General features: G+C 44.9%; 1 protein-coding gene across 4 annotated transcripts in view; it reads left to right on the top strand.

The window, feature by feature from the left end:
• LOC147451072 (protein HLB1-like) overlaps positions 1 to 22,189 on the top strand; it is a 111,733-nt gene that overhangs the window by 5,626 nt on the left and 83,918 nt on the right. For all 4 annotated transcript variants that reach the window (XR_015189185.1, XM_086520022.1, XM_086520021.1 and 1 more), the window contains exons 5-7: positions 17,582 to 17,665; positions 17,756 to 17,806; positions 17,909 to 17,938. Coding sequence is in view for 3 of the 4 variants with exons in the window: in XM_086520022.1 (XP_086376148.1) it covers positions 17,582 to 17,665; positions 17,756 to 17,806; positions 17,909 to 17,938 (165 nt within the window). In the remaining variant the exon portion in view is untranslated. The remainder of the gene's footprint in view (positions 1 to 17,581; positions 17,666 to 17,755; positions 17,807 to 17,908; positions 17,939 to 22,189) is intronic.

Here is a 22,189-nt window from a genome sequence, read left to right as displayed (position 1 = left end):
GGCTAAGTCAAAGTCATTTAGGGCCTAGGCCCCCTCGCTACACTTATACGTCGGTGGGTACTAGGAATTAACTCTAAAGTGGCAAACTAGACACATGGCGGCTCTACAACAATTTGCCACTTTCAGCCAGAAGAGGGGGTGCCCAAATTGAGAGGAGGCTGATTTGCAACTTATTGTGCTTTACAGTGTGGGGGTGAGTAGTGGGTGCAGGTGATCACAACTTTAATGGAAAGCTTGCCTTCTCGCTTGTCTCATGCAACACGATCACCCGCTCTCGCGTATCTCTCTCTCCCCTTTGGCACATATAGTAATGCCCCACTAGATGGGCTACTCAGTTGACCATGTACAGTTCTGAGGGTTTATGCGCGTTTGCCAAGGCAAGAGCCTTCTGAACAGGAACCGGGTTAGCTAATTGCTAATCCCTCACAGGTACGCACAATTCCATCGCGAAGGATTGCGAAATCAGAGAGTTTTCTCGCGTCAAAACTCGTCCGATTCGAAGGGGAACTGTCCCATTGTGTACGGAAGCATCTGAGACGCGTACACGTATTCGCTCCGCTCGAAACGTCCAAAATAGAGAATTACAGCCTGCTATGTTTTTCTGCTGGTTTAGGGTTTCGCACCTAAATTGTAGGGAATCACAAGGGGAGCCTCAGAAAGGCCTTGGGATGCATGTACAGGGCTGTAGGCACCTAACAGTGGCAAAATAGAAAATTACAACACGCTCAAATTGACCTGCAGTTCTCCGTAAAGCTTCCAGAATGCGGGGAAAAGCGTCCTAGGCGTGCACTTTTGACCTACAAGGATTTTGCGTCGTTATGTTGACAAAATTGGGTCAAAAACCTACGACAGCCATTGACAGGTTCGGACAACTTGGCGGGAGTTAGGTGATAGTGATCGGATCGTTTCTTTGCACTAAGAATAATGAAATACCGAAAGGGGCGCCAGTCTTTGGGGCCAACAGGTGTCGGCGTCTGCTTGGCAGCGCTCTAACTTCCAAGCCGTGGGTGTTTGAAGTGTCAATCCCTGTTACAGGTTTTTATTTGCAAAGTTTCTCTGTGTCCTAAAGTCTTAAGTAAAGTTTCAGGTGAAAGCCAAAGTCTACCGCCCTACGGGCCGGTTACATGGTTCCGCTCTCAGGACAGAATCACTTCTTCCTCAAGAAGTGAGCCTTGATTGGTTTGTGTCGAAGACAGAGTACAAGAACGTGGGATTACACTATGGCCAACAGAGGGAAAGGCATCATGGAAGAGGGTTCCTCTTCACAGGCAATGCAGGCAATTCCTATAGTGTTTTGAGGTTAGCGAGAGTTCACGGCCACGTCTGTCTGTCTTTACCTAAAGTCTTAAGTAAAGTTTCAGGTGAAAGCCAAAGTCTACCGCCCTACGGGCCGGTTACATGGTTCCGCTCTCAGGACAGAATCACTTCTTCCTCAAGAAGTGAGCCTTGATTGGTTTGTGTCGAAGACAGAGTACAAGAACGTGGGATTACACTATGGCCAACAGAGGGAAAGGCATCATGGAAGAGGGTTCCTCTTCACAGGCAATGCAGGCAATTCCTATAGTGTTTTGAGGTTAGCGAGAGTTCACGGCCACGTCTGTCTGTACTTCGAAGACAGAGTACAGGAACGCGGGATTACACTATGGCCGACAGAGGGAAAGGCATCATGGAAGAGGGTTCCTCTTCATAGGACATGCAGGCAATTCCTATAGTGTTTTGTGGTTGGCGAGAGTTCACAGCCACGTCTGTCTGTACTCTTGTTGATGTGAATGCTCCCCCAATGCAGGGCTTTTATGACTGGGCAACTTGAAGATGATGCGTTCAAGACTAAGTTGGTTGCCGTTGTGAATGTGTTTTCTCGATTGCTACAGAACCCAAGGTTTATGGAGGTTTTGCAAGCGCCACCAGTGCCAATAGCAGACAAGGAAACTCACACAGCCAGTAGAGCCCGATGAGGCTCAAGCCTAGGTACTTCATGCGTCTCAACAGGATAGGGAGCACTCGAACGTTGCGGAGTTGGGGGCTCCAAGATAGGTTCCTTTCGTCCATAAACAGGTGGTTAGGATGCCAATTCCACAGGTTTTGCCAGTTCAGCCCGCCACCTTTCAGAGTCTATATGCTGCATTAAATGGATAGGGGACCAGATTCCAGGCAATGCATCAGGTTTTTCCACCACCCACGATACATCTTGGGTATTTTGGGGGTGGATTTGTGTTCCAAAGTATGGCTGGTTATGCGCCTGGAAACCAGTAATATATGCCAGGAATAGTGTTTGGGGGTATGCAAGGCATGATGCCAAACCCCATGTATGGTAGTATTGGCATGCAACAAGGTTTTCAGTGCAATCAGGGCCAGTTTGGGGTGCCACAGGGCAATTTTGGCATGGCTGGTTTTTCTGGACAGCACCCAGATTGTCAGGTGGAGCGGAAGTGAACGTTGAACTTTGCTCAAGATGAGTGCTCCAAACTGTGCTCAAGGTTCCTTTTTCTTAGGAGAGCTGAGACTGAGAGATAGAGAGAGAAGAGAATACGACACTAGGGATGTTGTAAAACCCTCCTCCAAGGGCCCCTCTCTCGATGGCGAGAGAGGTCTACGCTATTGATTGCACAAATCTGGTACAAGTGTAGATTGAAGCTAAATGATGCAAATGCGGGAGACTGAATGCTTTGAAGACGGTGATGCCGAGGACGACGACCTCTATCTCTGTTGTGGACTTGAAGGCTGAAAACGCTTGACTGCTTGCTAGTTCCAAAAACGCTAATGGCTGTTATAGAAAACGCGGATTCTGCTACTGTTTTTGTCGCTGAAATTCTGCTGAAAACGCTGGTCTGGTGGTGCTGCAATGCTACTCTAAAACGCTGTCCAAACACTGTTGCAAAAACGCTGTATTGCTGGCTGCGATACTGCTGCAGAAACGCCAATGCAGGGGCTGAAAAAACGCTAAGTGCAGGGCCTTTGCTTGCTGAATTTCCTTGCTGAAACGCTGGCTTGAGAAGTGACCTGTTGAGCAATGCTCCTGCTGCCTCTTTTGCCAGAACTGCTAGCACTAGGTTTGCTTATATATTACGCCAGCCTAGGGGGGGAAATCTTGCTTGAGAAGTGACCTGTTGAGCAATGCTCCTACTGCCTCTTCTGCGAGAACTGCTAGCACTAGGTTTGCTTATATACTTCTTTAGTCATTTTGCCCTACCCGGTTCGCAACAAAAGTCATATAAAAATAATAAGTGAAAAATGTCAAAAGATAGGGAAAATAGGTTTTGTGCATTGGAAATGCTCCTGATGGATTTTGATGGTAATGCTGATGATCATGCTGTGTGCAACTAGAGGATATGCATCTACTCTAAGTGTCTGGTCATGCATGGTCTGTGAACAGACTCACAAAAGTGCCAGATCACTTCCTATTCTAGACTGACTTGACTGAACTGAACCCTGGTCATGCTGTAGCTTGTCTACGGACACATAGGGTTGGATGTGTCACGTGACATCCCCTCCTTTTCAAAGTGAGGTACTGGTACCGAGCTTTATGGCGTCGAGGGAGTGCGCCAACAACTCTTGGAATCCTGTGAAGAACTCTTCGCCGGCCCACTCTGATGCGTGGGTCTTGCGATACTTAACTTCATAAAGGTCTGCAAAACTTGCTTCTTTGGGCCACGCAGAAAGCGACACAAAGTCTTCTGTAGCTCCTTCAATGCTTCAACTTTGTCTATGGACGTAGGTCCATCTTCTTCAAGAATCTCCAAGGCTGAAAATTCCTGAAACCACTTCCAACACAAAAACATGAACATACCTATACCATGTAAAGTGACTGGAAAAAATATCGTCTTCCTCAAAGACTGTGCATGCAAGGTAGATGAACAAATAGACGGAGTGCCAAACCGTTCACAACACACACGCAAACAATGAGATCAAATCCTGTCTTTCTGATCTAAATCAATGAACTGTGGCAATTCACAACGGAAATGCCCATGCTTGGTGCTCATACTTTCTTGTGCTCTTTCTACGCATGTGTCATGCCAAGGAAGAGACATGGAATGTGACTTCCTTGAATGCAAACATTTCATCTTTTAATGAGAAATCCGCATACATCCGTGCTCATCCATGAGTGAATCGTGCTCAACGTACAATATGGCATGCCTTTGGAAAGGGATCACATAAAGATGCTGACGAAAATACAGGAAACGATCACGAATGAAACACTCGAACAATGCGTGCTGACGAATCATTCGAATCATTCGAATACATAGTACGTCTTGTAAGGGTTCTTTGGACCGAGGCTCGAGAGCCAAGATTGGTTCTTCCTGAGGGGGTTCTTTCTGAGGGGGTTCTTTGGACCTCGACTCGAGAGCCAAGATCGGTTCTTCGTGATTGATCGAATCTGAAATGAGGTTAGCTTCACTAGAGAAAGGATCAACTAACACATCATCCTTGTGAACAATCACATCATCTTCATTCAAATCACCATGCTCGTGAGAAATCACATCTTGATCATGCAAATCATCATGCTTGTCATTGTCATCCAAATCATCATGCTTATCATTATCATTCAAATCATCATGCAAATCCTGTGTGTCATGCTTTGGAGAAGAAGAGACTGAGAGAGTCTCCTTTTCCCGAATCTCTTGCATCTGTGTCTGAACTTGAGAAAAGAGTCGCAACATTTCTTGCATTCTTACTTTGTTCTCGCGATCAAATTTTGCTTGTCTTTCTTTGTTCTCGCGATCAAATTTTGCTTCTCTTTCTTCGCGCTCATGCGCTATGGCTGCCATTCTGTCTTCGTATTACGCTCTATGGCTGCCATTATTTCGTCGCTTTCTAGCTTCCTGTCCATCATCATCTTGTCGAAAGCCTCCATAGGAGTTAGTGCAATCCCTGGCGTAGATGGCGAAGGGGGAGGGTCAGGAAAACCTCCATGGTGAGGAAATTCTTCTTCACTACTTTCATGCTCACCACCTCCATGCGAAGTATCCATTCCGCTTCCGGTGATGACCATACACTTGAAGTCTTGGGTCCTTAAGTTCACGAGAACTTGGGTTCTTGTGGTTCTTGAGGGTCTTGAGGTTCTGGAAGTTCTTGAGGGTCGTGGGGTTTTTGAGGTTCTTCTTTCGCTTGTAATCTGTGCTAGAGAAGGATCTTCTCTTCACTCGGGTTTTGCTCTTTTCCATGGGCGCACCCCTTGGTGGCCTTGTGCTCACACCAAGGTTGCTTTTTCCCACCTCACGTCGATTGGCCGGCCGCTAAGTGCACGGTCCGCTCTCAATAAGTGAAAAGAGGCACAAGGGGGGCTGGACAAGCCCTTCTTTCTTGGGTTTGTTGTCACTCTTCAAAAACACGATTAGGAATCGACAAGCCCAAGAGGTCTTGGGTTACGTGCGACCACAACAAGCAAAAAAAATTATGTGGTTCTTGTGGTTCTTTCCTTGAGTGATACCCAAGAGGTCTTGGGTTACGTGCGACCGCAACAAGCAAAAAAAATTATATGGTTCTTGTGGTTCTTTCCTTGAGTGATATAGAACACTGCCAAAGCTCTGATACCAATGTCAGGTGGAGCGGAAGTGAATGTTGAACTTTGCTCAAGATGAGTGCTCCGAAGTGTGCTCAAGGTTCCTTTTTCTTAGGGAAGGGAGAGCCTTCCGTTCTTTAATGAGAGAGTGCCAATGATCACAAACAAAATGAACAGACACTGTGCGTGAAGTGCTGAGATTGAGAGATATAGAGAGAAGAGAATACGACACCAAGGATGTTGTAAAACCCTCCTCCAAGGGCCCCTCTCTTGATGGCGAGAGAGGTCTACGCTATTGATTGCACAAATCTGGTACAAGTGTAGATTGAAGCTAAATGACGCAAATGCGGGAGACTGAATGCTTTGAAGACGGTGGTGCCGAGGACGACGACCTCCATCTATGCTGTGGACTTGAAGATTGAAAACGCTTGACTGCTTGCTAGTTCCAAAAACGCGAATGACTGCTACAGAAAACGCGGATTCTACTACTGTTTTTGTCGCTGAAATTCTATTGAAAACGCTAGTCTGGTGGTGCTGCAATGCTGCTCTAAAACGCTGTCCTGATGATGCTGAAACACTGCTGCAAAAACGCTGTATTTCTGGCTGCAATACTACTGCAGAAACGCCAATGCAGGGGCTGAAAAAAACTCTAAGTGCAGGGCCTTTGCTTGCTGAATTTCCTTGCTGAAACGCTGGCCTGAGATCGCCAAAGGCAGGGCTAAAAAATGTTGATGTTCTTGGTGGAAGAACGCCAGCCTAGGGAGGGAAATCTTGCTTGAGAAGTGACCCGCTGAGCAATGCTCCTGCTGCCTCTTCTGCCATAACTGCTAGCACTAGGTTTGCTTATATATTTCTTTAGTCATTTTGCCCTACCCAGTTCCCAACAAAAGCCGCTTAAAAATAATAAGTGAAAAATGTCAAAAATAGGGAAAGTAGGTTTTGTGCACTGGAAAATGCTCCTGATGGATTCTGATGGTAATGCTGATGATCATGCTATGTGCAACCAGAGGATATGCATCTACTCTAAGTGTCTGGTCATGCACTTTCTACGAACAGACTCACAAAAGTGCCAGATCACTTCCTATTCTAGACTGACTTGACTGAACTGAACCCTCGTCATGTTGTAGCTTGTCCACGGACACATAGCAGTGCCCATGTTGCAGATACTTCCCTACGATAATTTGGGAGTCAAAGCCATACAAAGAAGGTGGTGCAGCGGGAAAGTTTGATACCTTTAGTGGTTTCGAGGACAAGACGAAGGCTCTTACTTTCCTCCAACAATTTAATATAGCTTATGCAGGAGGGAATTTTACAGAGGCCTCTAAGGTTAGGAAAGCTGCTGCCACTTTCTTGAAAGACAAGGCGCTTATATGGTGGACGACATTGTTGATGCAAGGACAGGCACCAGCCACATGGGTTTACTTCATGCAAATGTTTGCATCTGCGTGGCTATCAAATGAATTTGAACCCGATGTCATGACGGATTGGCACCAACTTATTGCGGCTACTTGCAAGAGCCTACAGGAGTACAATCGCAGGTTTTGTAAAGCGTTGCTCTCAGTAACCTCCTACAGGTTTGTGCCGCTAACAGAGCAGATTGAGAAGTATTGTTGTGGGCTGCCTAAAGGGATTCGAGATTACTGTACAAAGAACAGAATGGCTACCCTCATTGAGCACTGAACTTATGGAAGTTGCCAACACTGGTCTTGCCTTGTTGAAGGGAGAGGACAGTGGGTTTCCAAGCAACGTGAAAGGGGGGCAGGAAAAGAAAAAGTCAGCAAAGAAGCCCTTTGTGAAAATGGCTCCTGAAACGTCACATGGGCCAGAAAAGGTCAACAAGGATAAGGACTCAGCCGGGACTTCTGGAGCGCAGACAAAGATATAGAAAAGGAAGCCTTTTGTGCGTAAGTCGCTCGGGGAAAAGAAGGTCCTGATGGCTGAGAATAAATGCTTCATATGCGAGCAGCCTGGTCACTTTGCTACAGATTGTCCACAAAGGAAAAGACGAGCTGACTCAGATGATAAAGAGGACAAGAAAGGAAAAAAGTCCAAACCCACAACAGGTTTAGTGCCAGACATGGTGGGTGATAGGCCAAGCACGGATGCCAGCGAGTTATGTAGAGCATGGGGTAAAGTCAGAGACCAAACGACACTTATTTTCTTTGATCCAGGTGCCAAAGCGAACTTTATCTCTTCAGCTCTGATGCCCATAGCTGGGCATCAGAGTGTTGGCATGTCCTGGCCACTCAGAGTGTGTTACTTCCATCATTGGAAAGCCAAAGTCTACCGCCCTACGGGCCCGTTAAAGGGCCTCTCCATCCCATCCATTAGTGCTGCCAACTCTGCCATGACAACCAACTGAGGGGCCCGAAATCTGCACCCCATACATCATAGCTGAGGTCACCAAAGTTCAAAAAGCTACAGTTTAGTTCAAGGTTCCTGAAATTGAACCTACGAACATATCCTCTCAAGTCTGCCCAAGGCTGCATAGGCTATGGTCAATCTAGCCTCTGGTGCTTTTCTCAGCGAAAAAACTGGCCCACTAAAAACTATCCCCAGATAAGTATATGCATTTGTATACTCCGCAATCTCCTACCCATAGGTAAATTTGGGAGCTCACCTCTTGACCCATTGTGGTGTGGTGTTAAACACCATAACCTTGGCTTTACCAAGGTTGACAGACAATCCATTGTCACCTCTTGACCCATTGTGGTGTGGTGTTAAACACCATAACCTTGGCTTTACCAAGGTTGACAGACAATCCACTATCCTCCGCAAAGACATGCGCTGCAATCCCTCTGGGGAGTCAGAAATCAACACATAATCATCAACATATAACAAAAATGGGATCCATGTAAGGTGCAGTGGAAGTGAATGTTGAACTTTGCTCAAGATGAGTGCTCCGAACTGTGCTCAAGGGTTCCTTTAACTTACGGAAGGGAGAGCCTTCCATTTCTTTAGTGAGAGAGTGCAAATGATCACAAACAAAGTGGTAAACACTGTGAATGAAGGTGCTGAGACTAAGAGATAGAGAGAGAAGAATACGACACTAGAAAGTTGTCAAACCCTCCTCCAAGGGCCCCACCCTCTATAGTGAGAGAGGTCTACTATTGATTGCACAAATCTCTACAATGGTCTAAATGCAATGGTCTTGCTGATGATGTCGACGGCGATGACGACGATGACGAGACTGGTTGAAAACTGAAAGCGCTAGGGACTGAAATCTGCAAATCTTGTATCTACTGAATTCTGACTCTATGTTGGTGATGATGGCGGCGACGACGACGCGACAACGATGCGCTGAAAACGCAGATGCTGAAATCTGCGAATAGCGGGCTGATCTGACCGTGCGGCGAGGATTTGCTGCGGGAAGGTGAGATCTGCAAGGTTTGGGGCCTGCGGTGCGGAGTCTGATTGCTGAAAACTGAAAACGCTGATGCAAAAATGGGTTCTGTCGCTAAGAAACTTGCAAACGCCAGGGCTGGCCCGCTGTTCCAAAAACGCTAGGACTGTTTCTGCAAAAACGCTAGGCAATTTGTTGGAATCTGCTAACGCCAGGCTGATCTGCAACCTGCAAAACGTTGGGGCTGATCTGCAGTTGGTGAAAACGCTAGGCTGATCTTGATGGCTGAAAAACGCTAAGTCCTCCTGCCCGGTCTTGCTGAGAAGGTGCACTGCCAGAACTTGGTTCTCTACTGCCTCTTCTGCGAGAAAGTGCTAGTGCTAGCGTTTCTTATATATCTGCTTAGCCAATTTGCCCTACCCAGTTTCCCAACAAAGTCACTTATTGATAATAAGTGAAAAATGACTAAAATAGGGAAAATGAGTTCTGTGCACTGTAAAATGCCCTTGATGGGTACTGACTGTAATCTGATGATCATGCTGTGTGCAACCAGAGGAAATGAAACTACTCTTAAGTGTCTGGACATGCACGGTCTGCGAGCAGACTCACAAAGGTGCCAACATTCCTATCTGAAACAATTGATTTTGGCAAACCACAGAGGGGGTACCAATGCTTAATGAACAACCGTGCTACATCTTGTGCAGTAACTGTGGCTTTACAAGGAATCAACATGCAAAACTTGCTGAAACGATCAACAATTGTCAAACATTGAGTGTTCTTTGAATGCAAACTTGGTGGTAGGTTAGTCACAAAATCCATAGAAATATCTTGAAAAGGTCCATCGGGAATAGGCAGCGGAAGCAAGAGGCCTTGCTGCTTACCCCGAAGAGCTTTTACTTTTTGACATATAGCGTAGTGTGTGACATAACGAAACACATCTTTTCGCATTTTAGGCCAATAAAAGAATCTTTCAATTTTTCCAAAGTATTGTTCATTCCCCTATGCCTACCCGGGAGAGAATCATGTGCATCATGCAATATGGTTGGCCTGAGAGAGGGCAACACACATAAACGTTGACGAAAATACAACAAACCATCACGAATAAGATAGTTGCTTGGCCCTTGGGAAGCAAGACCTGCAACCAATGCTAATCCAACTCGGAAGCCGCATACTGATTCTTCATGCTGTCAAAAGACTCTCCGTGAATAGAAAATGTGGATCTTGACTCAAGAGCCAAAATCTGTCCTTTGCGACTCAACGCATCTGCAACAGGGTTAGCTTTTCGAGGCACATACTCAATCAAACCTCCAAATTGCTCAAAAAATTGTGACCACCGTGCTTGGCGATCACTCCAATGTGCACTAAGCATAGACTGTAGCCACTTAAGGGCTTGATGATCTGTGCGAACTGTAAACTCTCTACCATAAAGAAAATGCTTCCAATGCTTAAGAGAGTGAATGACAAACAAAGTTCTTTATCATAAATTGAATAATTCTTTTCCGCACTATTGAGCTTCCGGCTAAGGAAAGCTACAGGACGACCATGCTGCTGAAGCACAGCGCCTATGGCGACATTGCTCGCATCCGTCCATACCTCAAAGAGATTATTCCAAGATGCAAGGATAAGACACGGTGCTTCTGTCACCGCAACCTTGAGAGCTACGAAAGCCTCAATGGCTGCCTCGGGAAAGTCTACGCGCTGACGGCGAGTCTTTACCCCTTTCAAAACATCAGTCATAGGTGCAGCAATGCGTGTTAAATTCTCTATGTGCGAACTATATGCTTGACATAAACCAAGAGAAGAACGCACATCATATGCGGTTTTGGGCAAATCCCAATTACAAACCTGTTCCACCTTCGCGGGATCTAGCTTGATGCCTTCTACAGAAATGATATAACCCAGATAAGTGACTTCAGTAAGAAAAAATTCAGACTTTTAGCTGCAATGTACAACTGACACTCATCCAAACGAGTTAGTACCCTTTCGACATCTCTTTCATGTTGTTCCCACGATGCAGAAAAAATGAGAATATCATCCAAAAAGATGAACACACATACACCGACCATATTGCCGAAACGACCTACCATGAGACGATTGAATGTACCCACGGCACCTGTCAATCCAAAAGGCATAACAATATACTCCCATTGCCCTCGCTCGGTGCGAAAAGCGGTCTTGAAAATGTCGCCTTTGAATACCCGTACCTGATGGTATCCACTTTTGAGATCGACCTTGCTTAAAACCTTTGTCCCATTGAGCCTATCAAGGATATACTCAATGCGAGGCATCATCTTGTTTAATGCCCTGTAATCAACACACAACCGAGATGAACCATCCTTCTTGCGAACAAACAAAATAGGGGCAGCAAAAGGACTTACACTAGGGCGTATGAATCCTCTAGCCACCAACTCCGTGAGTTGTCGCCCTAACTCTTCCTCCCGTGTCTTGTTCAAACGATAGGGAGCCTTACTGATAGGCTATGCCCCCTCCATAAGCTCGATGCGATGGTCCTCCGGCCGCTCGGGTGGGAGACGAGATGGGAGATCATCCTGCAAAAAGAGATGTTTAAACTTCGTAAACAAATTTGAATACTTAGCTGGAGCCTGAATGCTTTGGGAAACTGGAGCAGCATAGATGAATGCCGCTTGTGTTCCTCGTCGTAATTCATGCTTGACCTGCACATGAGAGATGAGAGGCAAAGAATGCAAGCCTTCCTTAGCACGAATGATGAGAGGGGAGTCAGTTTTGGCATGTGAAGTGAGAGTGTTAGCCTCCCAATCAATGAGAGGGTTGAGTTCACGAAACCATCTTATGCCCAAAATCATATCACATCCTGAGAGAGAAGACACAAGAGCTAAACATCACATCAAGGCACTCCTTCGTGATGAGAGAGTCCATACCAGGAGCGAAGCCAGAAACCTCGAGAGGAGATTTCTGACTAACCTCTAGGCGGACTCTCTCAACAAGAGAGGGACTAATCACATCATACATACCGCTTGGATCAAACAATATGATAAAACATTGACCCTTTACATGACCATAACACTTCTCATCAATGTGTGTGTCAGAGTCATGAGTAGATTCAGGGTGGTGTGTTATGGTGCTTGTGGTTGCTGTGGGTGCCTTTTGTTCTTTAGGTGGTGCTGTCTTAGGACAATCCTTCTTAATGTGACCCTTGATGTGACATTGAAAACATCTACCTTCCTTAGCATAAATCACTTGTTCTTCAGCCGTGATGTATCCTCCTACAATTCCTTGTGCAGCTTCTTCATCTGGGTTAGCTTAGGTTTTGCAGGTGCTTTAGCTTTACCCTTAGATTCATTGTTAGAGTTCTTTTCCGAGGAATTAGAGGAAGAAGGGCTAGAAGAATTACCATTCTTACCGTTCTTACCATTCTGCGTGGTCTGAGAATTCTGAGAGGTTCCTTGAGAAGTCTTGTTCTCCTTAGGCTTTCCCTTGTTGTGCTTCATCTCTTGGGAGAGAGCAATCGTTACCGCCTTGTTGAGATAAAGACTTTTACATCAAACTTGATGTATTCGTCTAACCCAAAGAAGAAAGCCTCCTTGCGCTCATCATTCGATTTGCGTAATTGAGTGCCGAGTTGCAAAACACGGTTAGAAAAGACACGACGGGCATATCATGTTGCTTGAGATTGCGCCAATCTTCCTTCAATCGTGCTAGGTACTAAGGATGCATAAAGTGCGCCTTGAGCTTGTCTTGGAAATCAGCCCAACTGAAGGAAAGGGGCGTGAATTCGTCGGCTTTCTCTAGGTGCGCGGCTAACTGTGCCTCCTGCCATGCGTGGTACCAATTGATGGCATCATCGGCAAGGTACATGGCTGCCGTCAAAACTTTGCTATTTCCTATCTTCTTAGTTGTCGCAAAATAAGCATTAAATTGATGCAACCAAGAATGAATAACCGTAGCATCCATCTTACCATCATACTTACTGAAAGTCAACTTCTCTGTGACTGGATTGTTGGAATCCGCATCGTGGCTTGCGCCGCTTGAGGAACTCCCACAATCTTTGGTTGGTTCGGACTTCGAGGCAAGTACTTGTCGAACCAATTCTTGAGTGCGTAGTTCTCTATTAGCCTCACGCTCGACCTCCAAGGCTACTCTTTGAGCGTCACGCTCTGTGAAGAACACTACTACTAAGTGTGTTTATTCATAACTGTACTTAGATAAAAACTGAAAACTAAACTAGACTAGAGACAAAGACACAAGAGAGGAATGTGTGTTTTTGATTGATTGAATCTGTTACAAGAAGGTTCTTATATAGAATCTAAAAAGACACGATGAAAAGACATGACCATAGGCCAATAGACATGACTCTAGGCCAATAGTCGTGTCCCTCTACTGTAGAGTTGTAACCCTTCGGCGTAAAGGTGTAGCCATTCGCTGAAGAGGCATGGCTATTCACCGAACAGGTGCAACTCTTGGTCGAAGAGATGCATCCTTTCGAGAATAGGGGTCTCTGATCTGGTACGTCTTTGTATCTGTAAGAGAATCACGTAAAGAAGGTAAAGAATACGTCACAATCGTGACATTCCCTCCCATTTAAAATAAAACCCCGTTATTATATAATTTTCATGCGTTTATCAAGAAATTCTTGTAAAAGGTTAGGGTATTGTTGCATTTCTTCATCCGTTTGCCAAGTAGAGTCTGACTCTTCAAGGTCCATCCACTTGACTAGAAACTCGGTAATAATCTTCCTTCTTGTCTCCTTTTGTCGAACATCAAGAATAAGTTCTGGGACTAAAATCAAGTGTTCTTCCTCAATTTCTGGAACATAGGATGAGACATCTGGAATAACTGAATCTCCTGGAATATATTTCTTTAACCAAGAAATGTGAAATGTTGGATGAATCTTTCCCCATGCTATTGGAAGTTCGATTCTGTAACTAACTGTAGAATACTTCTTCAAAATTTGAAAGGACGATAATATTTAGGCCGTAACTTGGGAAAAACAGACTTTACTGTTTTGTATCGATGCGAGGCAACATATAGTAACACCAAATCTCCTTCTTGAAATTCTGTATGACGACGGTGTTTATTTGCTTGCTTTTGATAAGTCTGTCGAACATGTGCCAATCTGTCCTTGATCTGAAGAAGGATATCTTGCATTTCATTTACCAACTGATCCGCTAAAGCAACTTTATGTTGTATCACAAAGTTTGTGGGAATCAATGGTGTATGTCCAAATGCTGCTTGAAAAGGAGTCATTCCAATCGCTGAATGAAAAGAATTATTGTAATCAAACTCCACCAAAGGCAAATATTCTTCCCAAGAATTTAGGCGGGTTTGTATGTAATGTCGCAACATTTCCTCCAATATTTGATTCACTCGTTCAGTTTGTCCATCAATATGTGGATGATAAGCTGAACTGAATAAAAGATTCGTTCCCAATGACTTGAATAAGGAAGTCCAAAAATGTCCTGTGAACTTGGGATCTCGATTTGAAATTATTGATTTTGGCAGTCCATGTATTCGAAATATATGTTGCACAAATAACGAAGCAATATCTGGTGCTGAAGCAGTAGTTCTGCAAGGTATAAAATGTGCCATCTTTGAAAATCGATCCACAATCACCAATATCTGAGTATTGCCTTTTGATGATTTAGGCAAATGAAATCCATACTAATGCTTTCCCATCGCTCATTTGGAATTGGTAAAGGCTGTAACAATCCTTGTGGTAACTGTCTTGAGGCCTTCATAGTTTGGCAGGAGTGACAAGCTTTAACAAAGTTCACTACGTCTTGCTTCATTTGAAGCAAATAAAATACAGGTGTCAATAATTTATACGTTTTGTTGATTCCAGGATGAGCTGTATAAGGAACTTCATGATGTTCTTGAATAATCATCTTCCTCATGCGTAAATTGTGTGGTACGCAAATTCGGTCTTCATAATATAACAGATTGATTGGGTTGCTTGGGACACTGGCCCTCCTGCCTCTATGCAGTTGTTTCATGAGACACGTATGCTGGATGCAGATTTTGTGGCAGAACATTATGACATTGGTCGCGCGGTGAGAGACAGACTGCTTGAGATTGATTCTGCCATTCCTTCACAGTGGGATGCAGTCATGCGAGGCACGGTTCAGATGCCCCCCCATTCTGGCTGGGAAGGCCTCTTTGATGAGAGCACTCTCTTATTAGTTCGTTTAGACACCATGCTCTTCACAGTTGATACTAACTACTCTCAGGGGATTCATGCTAGATTGACATATGATGCCACCTCTCCACAACTTATCTCCCCCGGCGCTCGATGGGAGGCCATACGAGTAGTCGGCTCCCGCGGGAAGCGTCGTTGTGTTGATCCCCGTTTCGCTTCCCGCTGATGCTGCACTTTGGAGGCTCTGGGTGTGGGAGGGTCGTGCCCTATCTCAGCTTTATTGGGACCCAGGGGAGTGGCATTGGCCTCACTCTTGACCCCACCGGTGCACCTGTATCATTCTTTGAGTACACTGTCAGGATTGGAAGGTTAGCATTGATGAGACAGCAACCAGAGCAGCCCACTTGTATGCGTTTCTGGTTACATTCAGGTCTCTCCCATGCTTATCTACAGCAGTTTTGGTCAGCCATCTGGGATTTACATGCGGCTCGACGTATTTCTTTTTTCATGTGGATGATTGCACATGCAAGACTTCCAGTTGGGACTTGGCTAGCTACTATGGGTCATGATCTGCTATGTACTCGTTGTCCTTTGCGACTACTTGAGTCACCTACACACTGTCTTTGGTCATGCTCAACTTCTCATGTAGTGTGGCTTGTAGTTTGCTTTTTACTTAGCAGAGCGGGTGTTCAGCATGGATTTCTCACTTGGGGATCTGTCTCATGGCTGATGCCGATGCCCGGACCGCATCTTTTCTACGAGGGCTCAGACACAGATCCAGCCCTTATGCTTACCTCGACTGGTTATCAGTGAGGGACTTTGGCTATGCTACCACAGATTGCTTGGCAGGGGGATCCTCAGACACGTGATGAAGTTTTCTCAGTCATCACTAGCATTACACTATGGAATGTTTGGAGAGCTCGTTGTCTTCACATTCTCAATGCGGCTCCACAGCTCCTCAAGGATACCCTCACTGCCATTTGGCTGGACATCATTCACACACTGATTTGGCAGTGGGATTCTTCCTCTGGTACATCTCGAGCAGCCGAGGCTCGTCGATTTGCCTTCCTTCGGCGTTGGGCCCGATTCCCACTCTTCACACTTACAGGTGGTCAGATTACTTGGCATTATGCCCCTCCTGAGTGGTTTCTCCTCCACTCATCACACCGACCACCATGAGATTGTTCTAGTCGAGTAGTCACTATAGTGGCTCTCCTCCTTACATTCAGCTTGTACACCCCACGTGATAGGCTTTTTTGGCATCCGCTGGGGATTATATTGTACTCAGTAATATACAGCCCTGACTTTTTCCAAAGAGAGAGAGAGAGAGAGAGAGAGAGAGAGAGAGAGAGAGAGAGAGAGAGAGAGAGAGAGATTCCACACGGGAGACACGGAGTGGCGGAGTTCCACTCTAAGATGCAATGGCCCCAAAACCCTGACACTGAAACCCCCTTTGGTATTTCTTTTAGATTGATCTTCAACAGAGAGTACAACTACCGGGAGGAGCACTCTCAGATTTGGAGTTTCAAGACTCCCAAAAGCCTCCCCAAGGCTCTTATTTAAAGGCCACTGGCGGAAAAACATTTAATACAAAAAGCTCATAATAAAAATAGGGTGCAAACTCTGCCACGTTAGAATCCCTAAAAATCCACTGGGATTTTCGGGATAATGTACAGTGCTTCCATGTCATCAAGTTGTCACAGTTTATGTAGTAGGTTTGTAATTGAAAGATTGACGACACCTTGCGACCTTGTTACCAAGGCTTGTGATCTTCAATGGGATGCCTATTCTTAATTTGGGAAACCGCATATAATTTAACCTTGCTTTATATAATCATCTAATTGCTCGACTGATTTTCCTTTTTTTTTTAATTTACTCATTCAATAAGGTTGAAGTGTGAGAACCCACCTTTCCTTACCTACTATCTGGCAGCTGCCATAAGCTTGGTTCAAGGGTCCCAAGGCAAGCACCAACCTTGCTGCGATTCATCCCCTTCAGGGTGACCACGACATTGGCACTCCTAACTGGTGGTTTATTGTGACAAAAGGCCTTTGCTTCTCTTATTAAACATGACTTACACTCTTTTTTCCTTCAAATGGGTGCTAACATGGATACACAATTTGTTCACAACTAGGTTGTGAGGCTAAATCTCGCAAACAACAGAAGTGTGCGTCTGACGTACACAATGCCCTTGGCTGATGACCTTTTAACTTGGACGTAACATAGGCCCCACAGTTGAGTCTCAACAATTGGAAACAAGGACAATGAATCCCTCGACTCTCCTCCATGCTTTCCCCTCAGTAATAAAGAGACATGGATCTCCTTGAATGGTTTAATTTATCTCATAGGTCAATCTATTTATCTAATAGGTCAATCTGGCCTTTCATGGGCATTTAGTACGATCTTCGTTTCTTTCTTTTTACCTAATCTTATCTTGCTAATTCTTCCTCCTAGAAGTCTTAAATAAGAAGTCGATTGGCTAAGCTCAGTTAGAGCTATCATGAACACCAAAATAAAGTAAGAATTGGCTATCCAGTCACTTTTGCATCCACGTTGCATATACTACTGCTAAAATTATCTTATTCTTTGCCTTTATTTGATGTGTTGATGTTTGGACTAGCAGGCATTCTATAATTGGGCCATTGCCATTTCTGATCGAGCCAAGGCACGAGGTCGCACTAAGGAAGCTGAAGAGCTATGGAAACAGGTGATTTTACAGAGATTCTGAACGTTCTAGGACTTGTAGTGACCTAACCACGCTTTTGCTCTATACATTTCAATTTGTGACTACTGATAGGCATGCAAAAGATACGAAAGAGCAGTTCAACTTAACCGTAATAGTCCTCAGGTAGGTTTTCTACAGATGCTTAAATAGCTGTGATATGTTCTGCCCTGACTTCTTTCAAGTCTTGAATGCAGGACTTACTTATGCTTGTGTCCTTGCTTGCAGGCTCTCAACAATTGGGGTTTGGCACTCCAGGTTCCTTTTCTATTACTTCTCTCTATCACATTCATTTGCAAACTTTTCTTTTTCTTCTAATTTTTCTTTGAGGTGCTTAAACATGTGATGCACCATGTTTTAAATTGCTAGATTTTATTTGTGAAGTAGGCCTTCAAGGTCTGATCAATGAGGAAGATTGGGGCTTTAGGGTTGTTGGAGTTCACCGCTGCTTGCTTCAAACAGTGCGCAACTTTTATGGCCAGTTTGCAACGTCGCTGTATTACTGTATGGTATAATAAGAGTGTCTTCAACTCGTCTCTTGTTGTCCTTTTAGACTGCCATGCCATCGGTAGGTGTGTCACTCTCCTTTTGCACACTTTTGTGGGGAAGTGGGTGCTAATGTTTGCTGCTCTCTTTGAGGTAGCCTCCACTTACTCTTCTAGGTAATATTGGTCTTATATGCCACACCTCACCCCTTTTTTCTTCTTGTACAAGTGATGTCTTTGCATTGTAATAGTTTCTACCCATGAGGCAAACAGTCTCACTCCCTAATTTGCTTTTGGGAGATATTGGAGCCACCATCGGATAGGAATTTGAACTCTTAACACCCCCTCTCAGCTCTTCGACGGGAAACAAGTCCATGCTGGCATGAGAGGATAATGTCGCCGGTGGAAGAGGTTTGGTGAAGATATCACCCTCTCCATATCACCCTTAACCGGAGATGGGTAGTAAACCTCGACAGGAGGCAATGGATGTTCAAGTTCAAAAAGATTTGGGATAAAGTGATATACCCAAAGAAATCGGTTCTTCTTTGGCTTTGTCTCCACAAAGCCATTTGGACGGGAGAAAGAAGTCTTAAGGCTGGGATTTCTGCAGGTATTTGCTGCAGGTGTAAGAATGATGTAGAGACTATTTGTCACCTGTTCATGACTTGCCCCCAATCGGCCAGGTTACTCTCTCCTCTTAGAGTTGTTCTCAATAAGTCTGTGTCATGGAAGCAGTTATTACTTGGGGACTCTATTGGTATTCTTTCTGCCTTCTGGAACAGAGCGAGAGCAGAATTTCTGTGGGTTATTTGGAAGCAGAGAAATAACTATTATTTTGATGGGACTTACCAGGCACCTAGCCTGAGAACACTTTTTGCTGAAATTAATTTACAGGTCTTCAAGCTGAGGGTCAAGGACATCAATATCTACCTGCTGCGTAACCGAATTTGCAAAGATGCTGCATATTTTCTGATTGGTATGTCTGATGAAGAGCTATCGCAGATGAGGAACCAAGGCAAGATGCAGGAGATTACAAAGATGAGAGCTGAACTCAATGAAGAAATCCAAAAAGCATATGAAGCAGTGACGAAGGCTTCTGAGTTTATGGTTAAGCTCCAGAAATTGATCACAGATCTGTTTGGCATTCCCTAGGTGTTTGATGGATGGGATATCTTTTTGTATGATTAAGTCAGGGCTCGAACCTCAGTCACACTCGATAGTTTGCGTCAGTTTTTGTCTGATAGTACTCAGATGTGTTGGACTGTTTGTATATTTGCCTTTCCTCTCATGGTAATATAATTTTCTCTGCTTTGTTGGAAAAAAAAAGGATATCAGCACGGTTATCTAATGTCGGAATATATTCTAGTCGAATAGAGTCATCCTTGGTTTCCTCACGAACAGAATGGTACTGTATCTCTATATGCTTGGTCCCGACATGAAACACCGAGTTCCTTGCAATGGCTATACAACTCTGGTTGTGAGAGTACATTGTGTTCGTCTGCTCGGAAAATCCCATCTCCAAAAGCAGCCTCCGTAACCATACTGACTCACATTCAGTGCAAAACTGGCGGTTGTTTCTTGCTACTCCATAAAACTTACTTCGAGCCAAAAGAAAAGGTGTAATCTGTAGTCGACCGTCATCCATCTGGATCTCCACCCCAATCTGAATCACTGCATCCTCCTTGGAGTCTATACCTCGAGCCACATAATGAATGCCTAATGACTTGGTCGCCTTTAAATACCTAGAGTCCGAAGAGCTTGCTCAAAATGTGACTTGACGGGTCTCTGCATGAAAGGATTGAGAAGTCCCACCGGGAAACTGACATCAAACCGGGTGTTGAGATCCCAAATTAGAGAACCGACCCGTTTTCGATTCTTTGTAGCATATGCTACATCTCAGGGTCATATTGTGACTACTTCTGATTGAGATCCATAGGGGTTGAGATAGGTTTACACTCAGTCATATCAAATGCTTCGAAAAACTCTTGGATATAGCGCTCCGGAGAGAGTAAGATGCCCCCCTCTCTCTGTCATATTGTGACTACTTCTGATTGAGATCCATAGGGGTTGAGATAGGTTTACACTCAGTCATATCAAATGCTTCGAAAAACTCTTGGATATAGCGCTCTGGAGAGAGTAAGATGCCCCCCTCTCTCTGCCATATATCCAATCCAAGAAAGTAGTGAAGCAAGCCAACATTTTTCATCTCAAACTCCTTAGCCAAGGTCTCTGTAGTACTGCGGATGTGCTCAACATGGCTACCTGTAATCACAAGATCGTCCACATAGAGGATAACAAGAGTCACCAATCCTCCCTCACTGTAAATATACAAATCTCGGTTTGCAGAAGAATGTCGAAAGGAGTTCGTAGAAAGAAAGAGTCTATTTTCTGGTACCACGCTTAAGGGGCTTGCTTAAGGCCATAGAGACCCTTTAGCAACCTACAAACCATGTCTTTGAAATATGGATCCTGGAGCCCTAGGGGTTGCTTCACATACACCTCCTCTAAGTCGCTTTTGAGAAAAGCCGAAACTACATCTATCTGAAAAACGGGCCACCTGAAAAAGGTAGCAAGGGTAAAAGCTGTCCGAATGGTCACCATACTGGCATTCGGTGCAAAGGTCTCGTTATAGTCCACACCCTATCTCTGAGCGAATCCCTTGGCAACGAGTCTTGCCTTGTGCTTGTTCAAAGAACCATCAAATTTGTACTTGGCCTTGTAGACCCTTGTAGACCCATTTGACACCAATCACCTTCCGCTTGGCAAGCCGCGGAACCAACTCCCAAGTGTTATTCTTCTTGATGGAATCAAGTTCTTTCTGCATGGCTAACTTCCACTTTGGTTGTAAAAGGGCCTTCTCAACTGCTAGAGGATCTCTGTCCTTGATCATTGTTGACATCCAAGCATAGTTCACCTGTAATAAAGTCCCATGTGTCTCAAAAAATCGATGTCGCTGAGAGGGTCGTGTCGTACCGACATCACTCCAATTTGGTGGAAAATATGGTGCATCTCGCAAGGTCTCCAACTGCCACTTCGGTAACTTGTCTGACTTGCTCCCCATACTGGTACATTTGGCTCTATCTCTGCACTATGGTGAGACCCATTGTCATTTGTATCATTTGCAACGGGTGCATCCTCCTCTGCAACCTGAGGGATAAGAGTAGGAGAAAGGGTTCATCAACCTCAAGAGACAAATCACTGGGTCTCCAAGTATCGGCAAATCTGGGTCCCATTTGTCGTTGAGAGCGTCGTGTTGTACCGCATCATGCCAATTTGGTGGAAAATCTGGTGCTGTAACAAACTGCTGACGTGTCAAAGCCTAAAGAATGGAGCCAACTTACAGATGCCGGCCGAGGGGCCTAAACCCTAAGAAGAACAAATAACAGAAGAAGTCCTCCCAACTTATGGGGACCCCGTCCGATGGGGCCCCAAGTGACATAAAGGATTAAAATAAAGCAGGACCCGCACAGACACAAATGCTGATGATGTGGCAGATTTCCGAGAATTGCGTTGGCATGATGACGTGGCAGGTTGTACGGATTTCCACGTTTTGCGCTGGTTGATGATATGGCAGCTGTACGGATTTCCGTGATTTACGCTGGCAGCTTTTTGGCTTTGCTTTTGGACCAGATGCTTTTGAGTTTGAAGGCTTTTTACTGTAAACTGCTTTTGGGGCCTAGGGCCTTTAAATATGAGGTTAGGGCTCATTCTCTGGCATGCTTCCTAGAGAAGGTGCAGAGTCTGGAGTACCGGCTTGTACAGTGTTGATGCCATATAAAGAAATACCGAAAGGGGCGCCAAGGTTTGGGGCCAATACTCTCTGGGGTGGAATTTTGCCACTGCGTGTCGTGTGTCGTCTCTCTCTCTCTCTCTCTCTCTCTCTCAGTTCAATTGTTAATGAAGTGCTAAAAGTCTGTTCAGTCTGTTCTTTTCTATTGGCACGTGGTGCTCGTCTTGTGACAATGGTATCAGAGCATCAGGCGTGTGCTTTTCTGAAAGCATACCGGTTCTACAAAAGAGCAAA

This window comes from Adiantum capillus-veneris, chromosome 9 (genome assembly GCF_014529385.1).
Source record: "Adiantum capillus-veneris isolate H3 chromosome 9, ASM1452938v2, whole genome shotgun sequence".
In the NCBI taxonomy this organism is placed as follows: Eukaryota; Viridiplantae; Streptophyta; class Polypodiopsida; order Polypodiales; family Pteridaceae; genus Adiantum; species Adiantum capillus-veneris.
The sequence above is the reverse complement of the archived record's forward strand: the minus strand, read 5'-3'. Positions and strand labels throughout refer to the sequence as shown.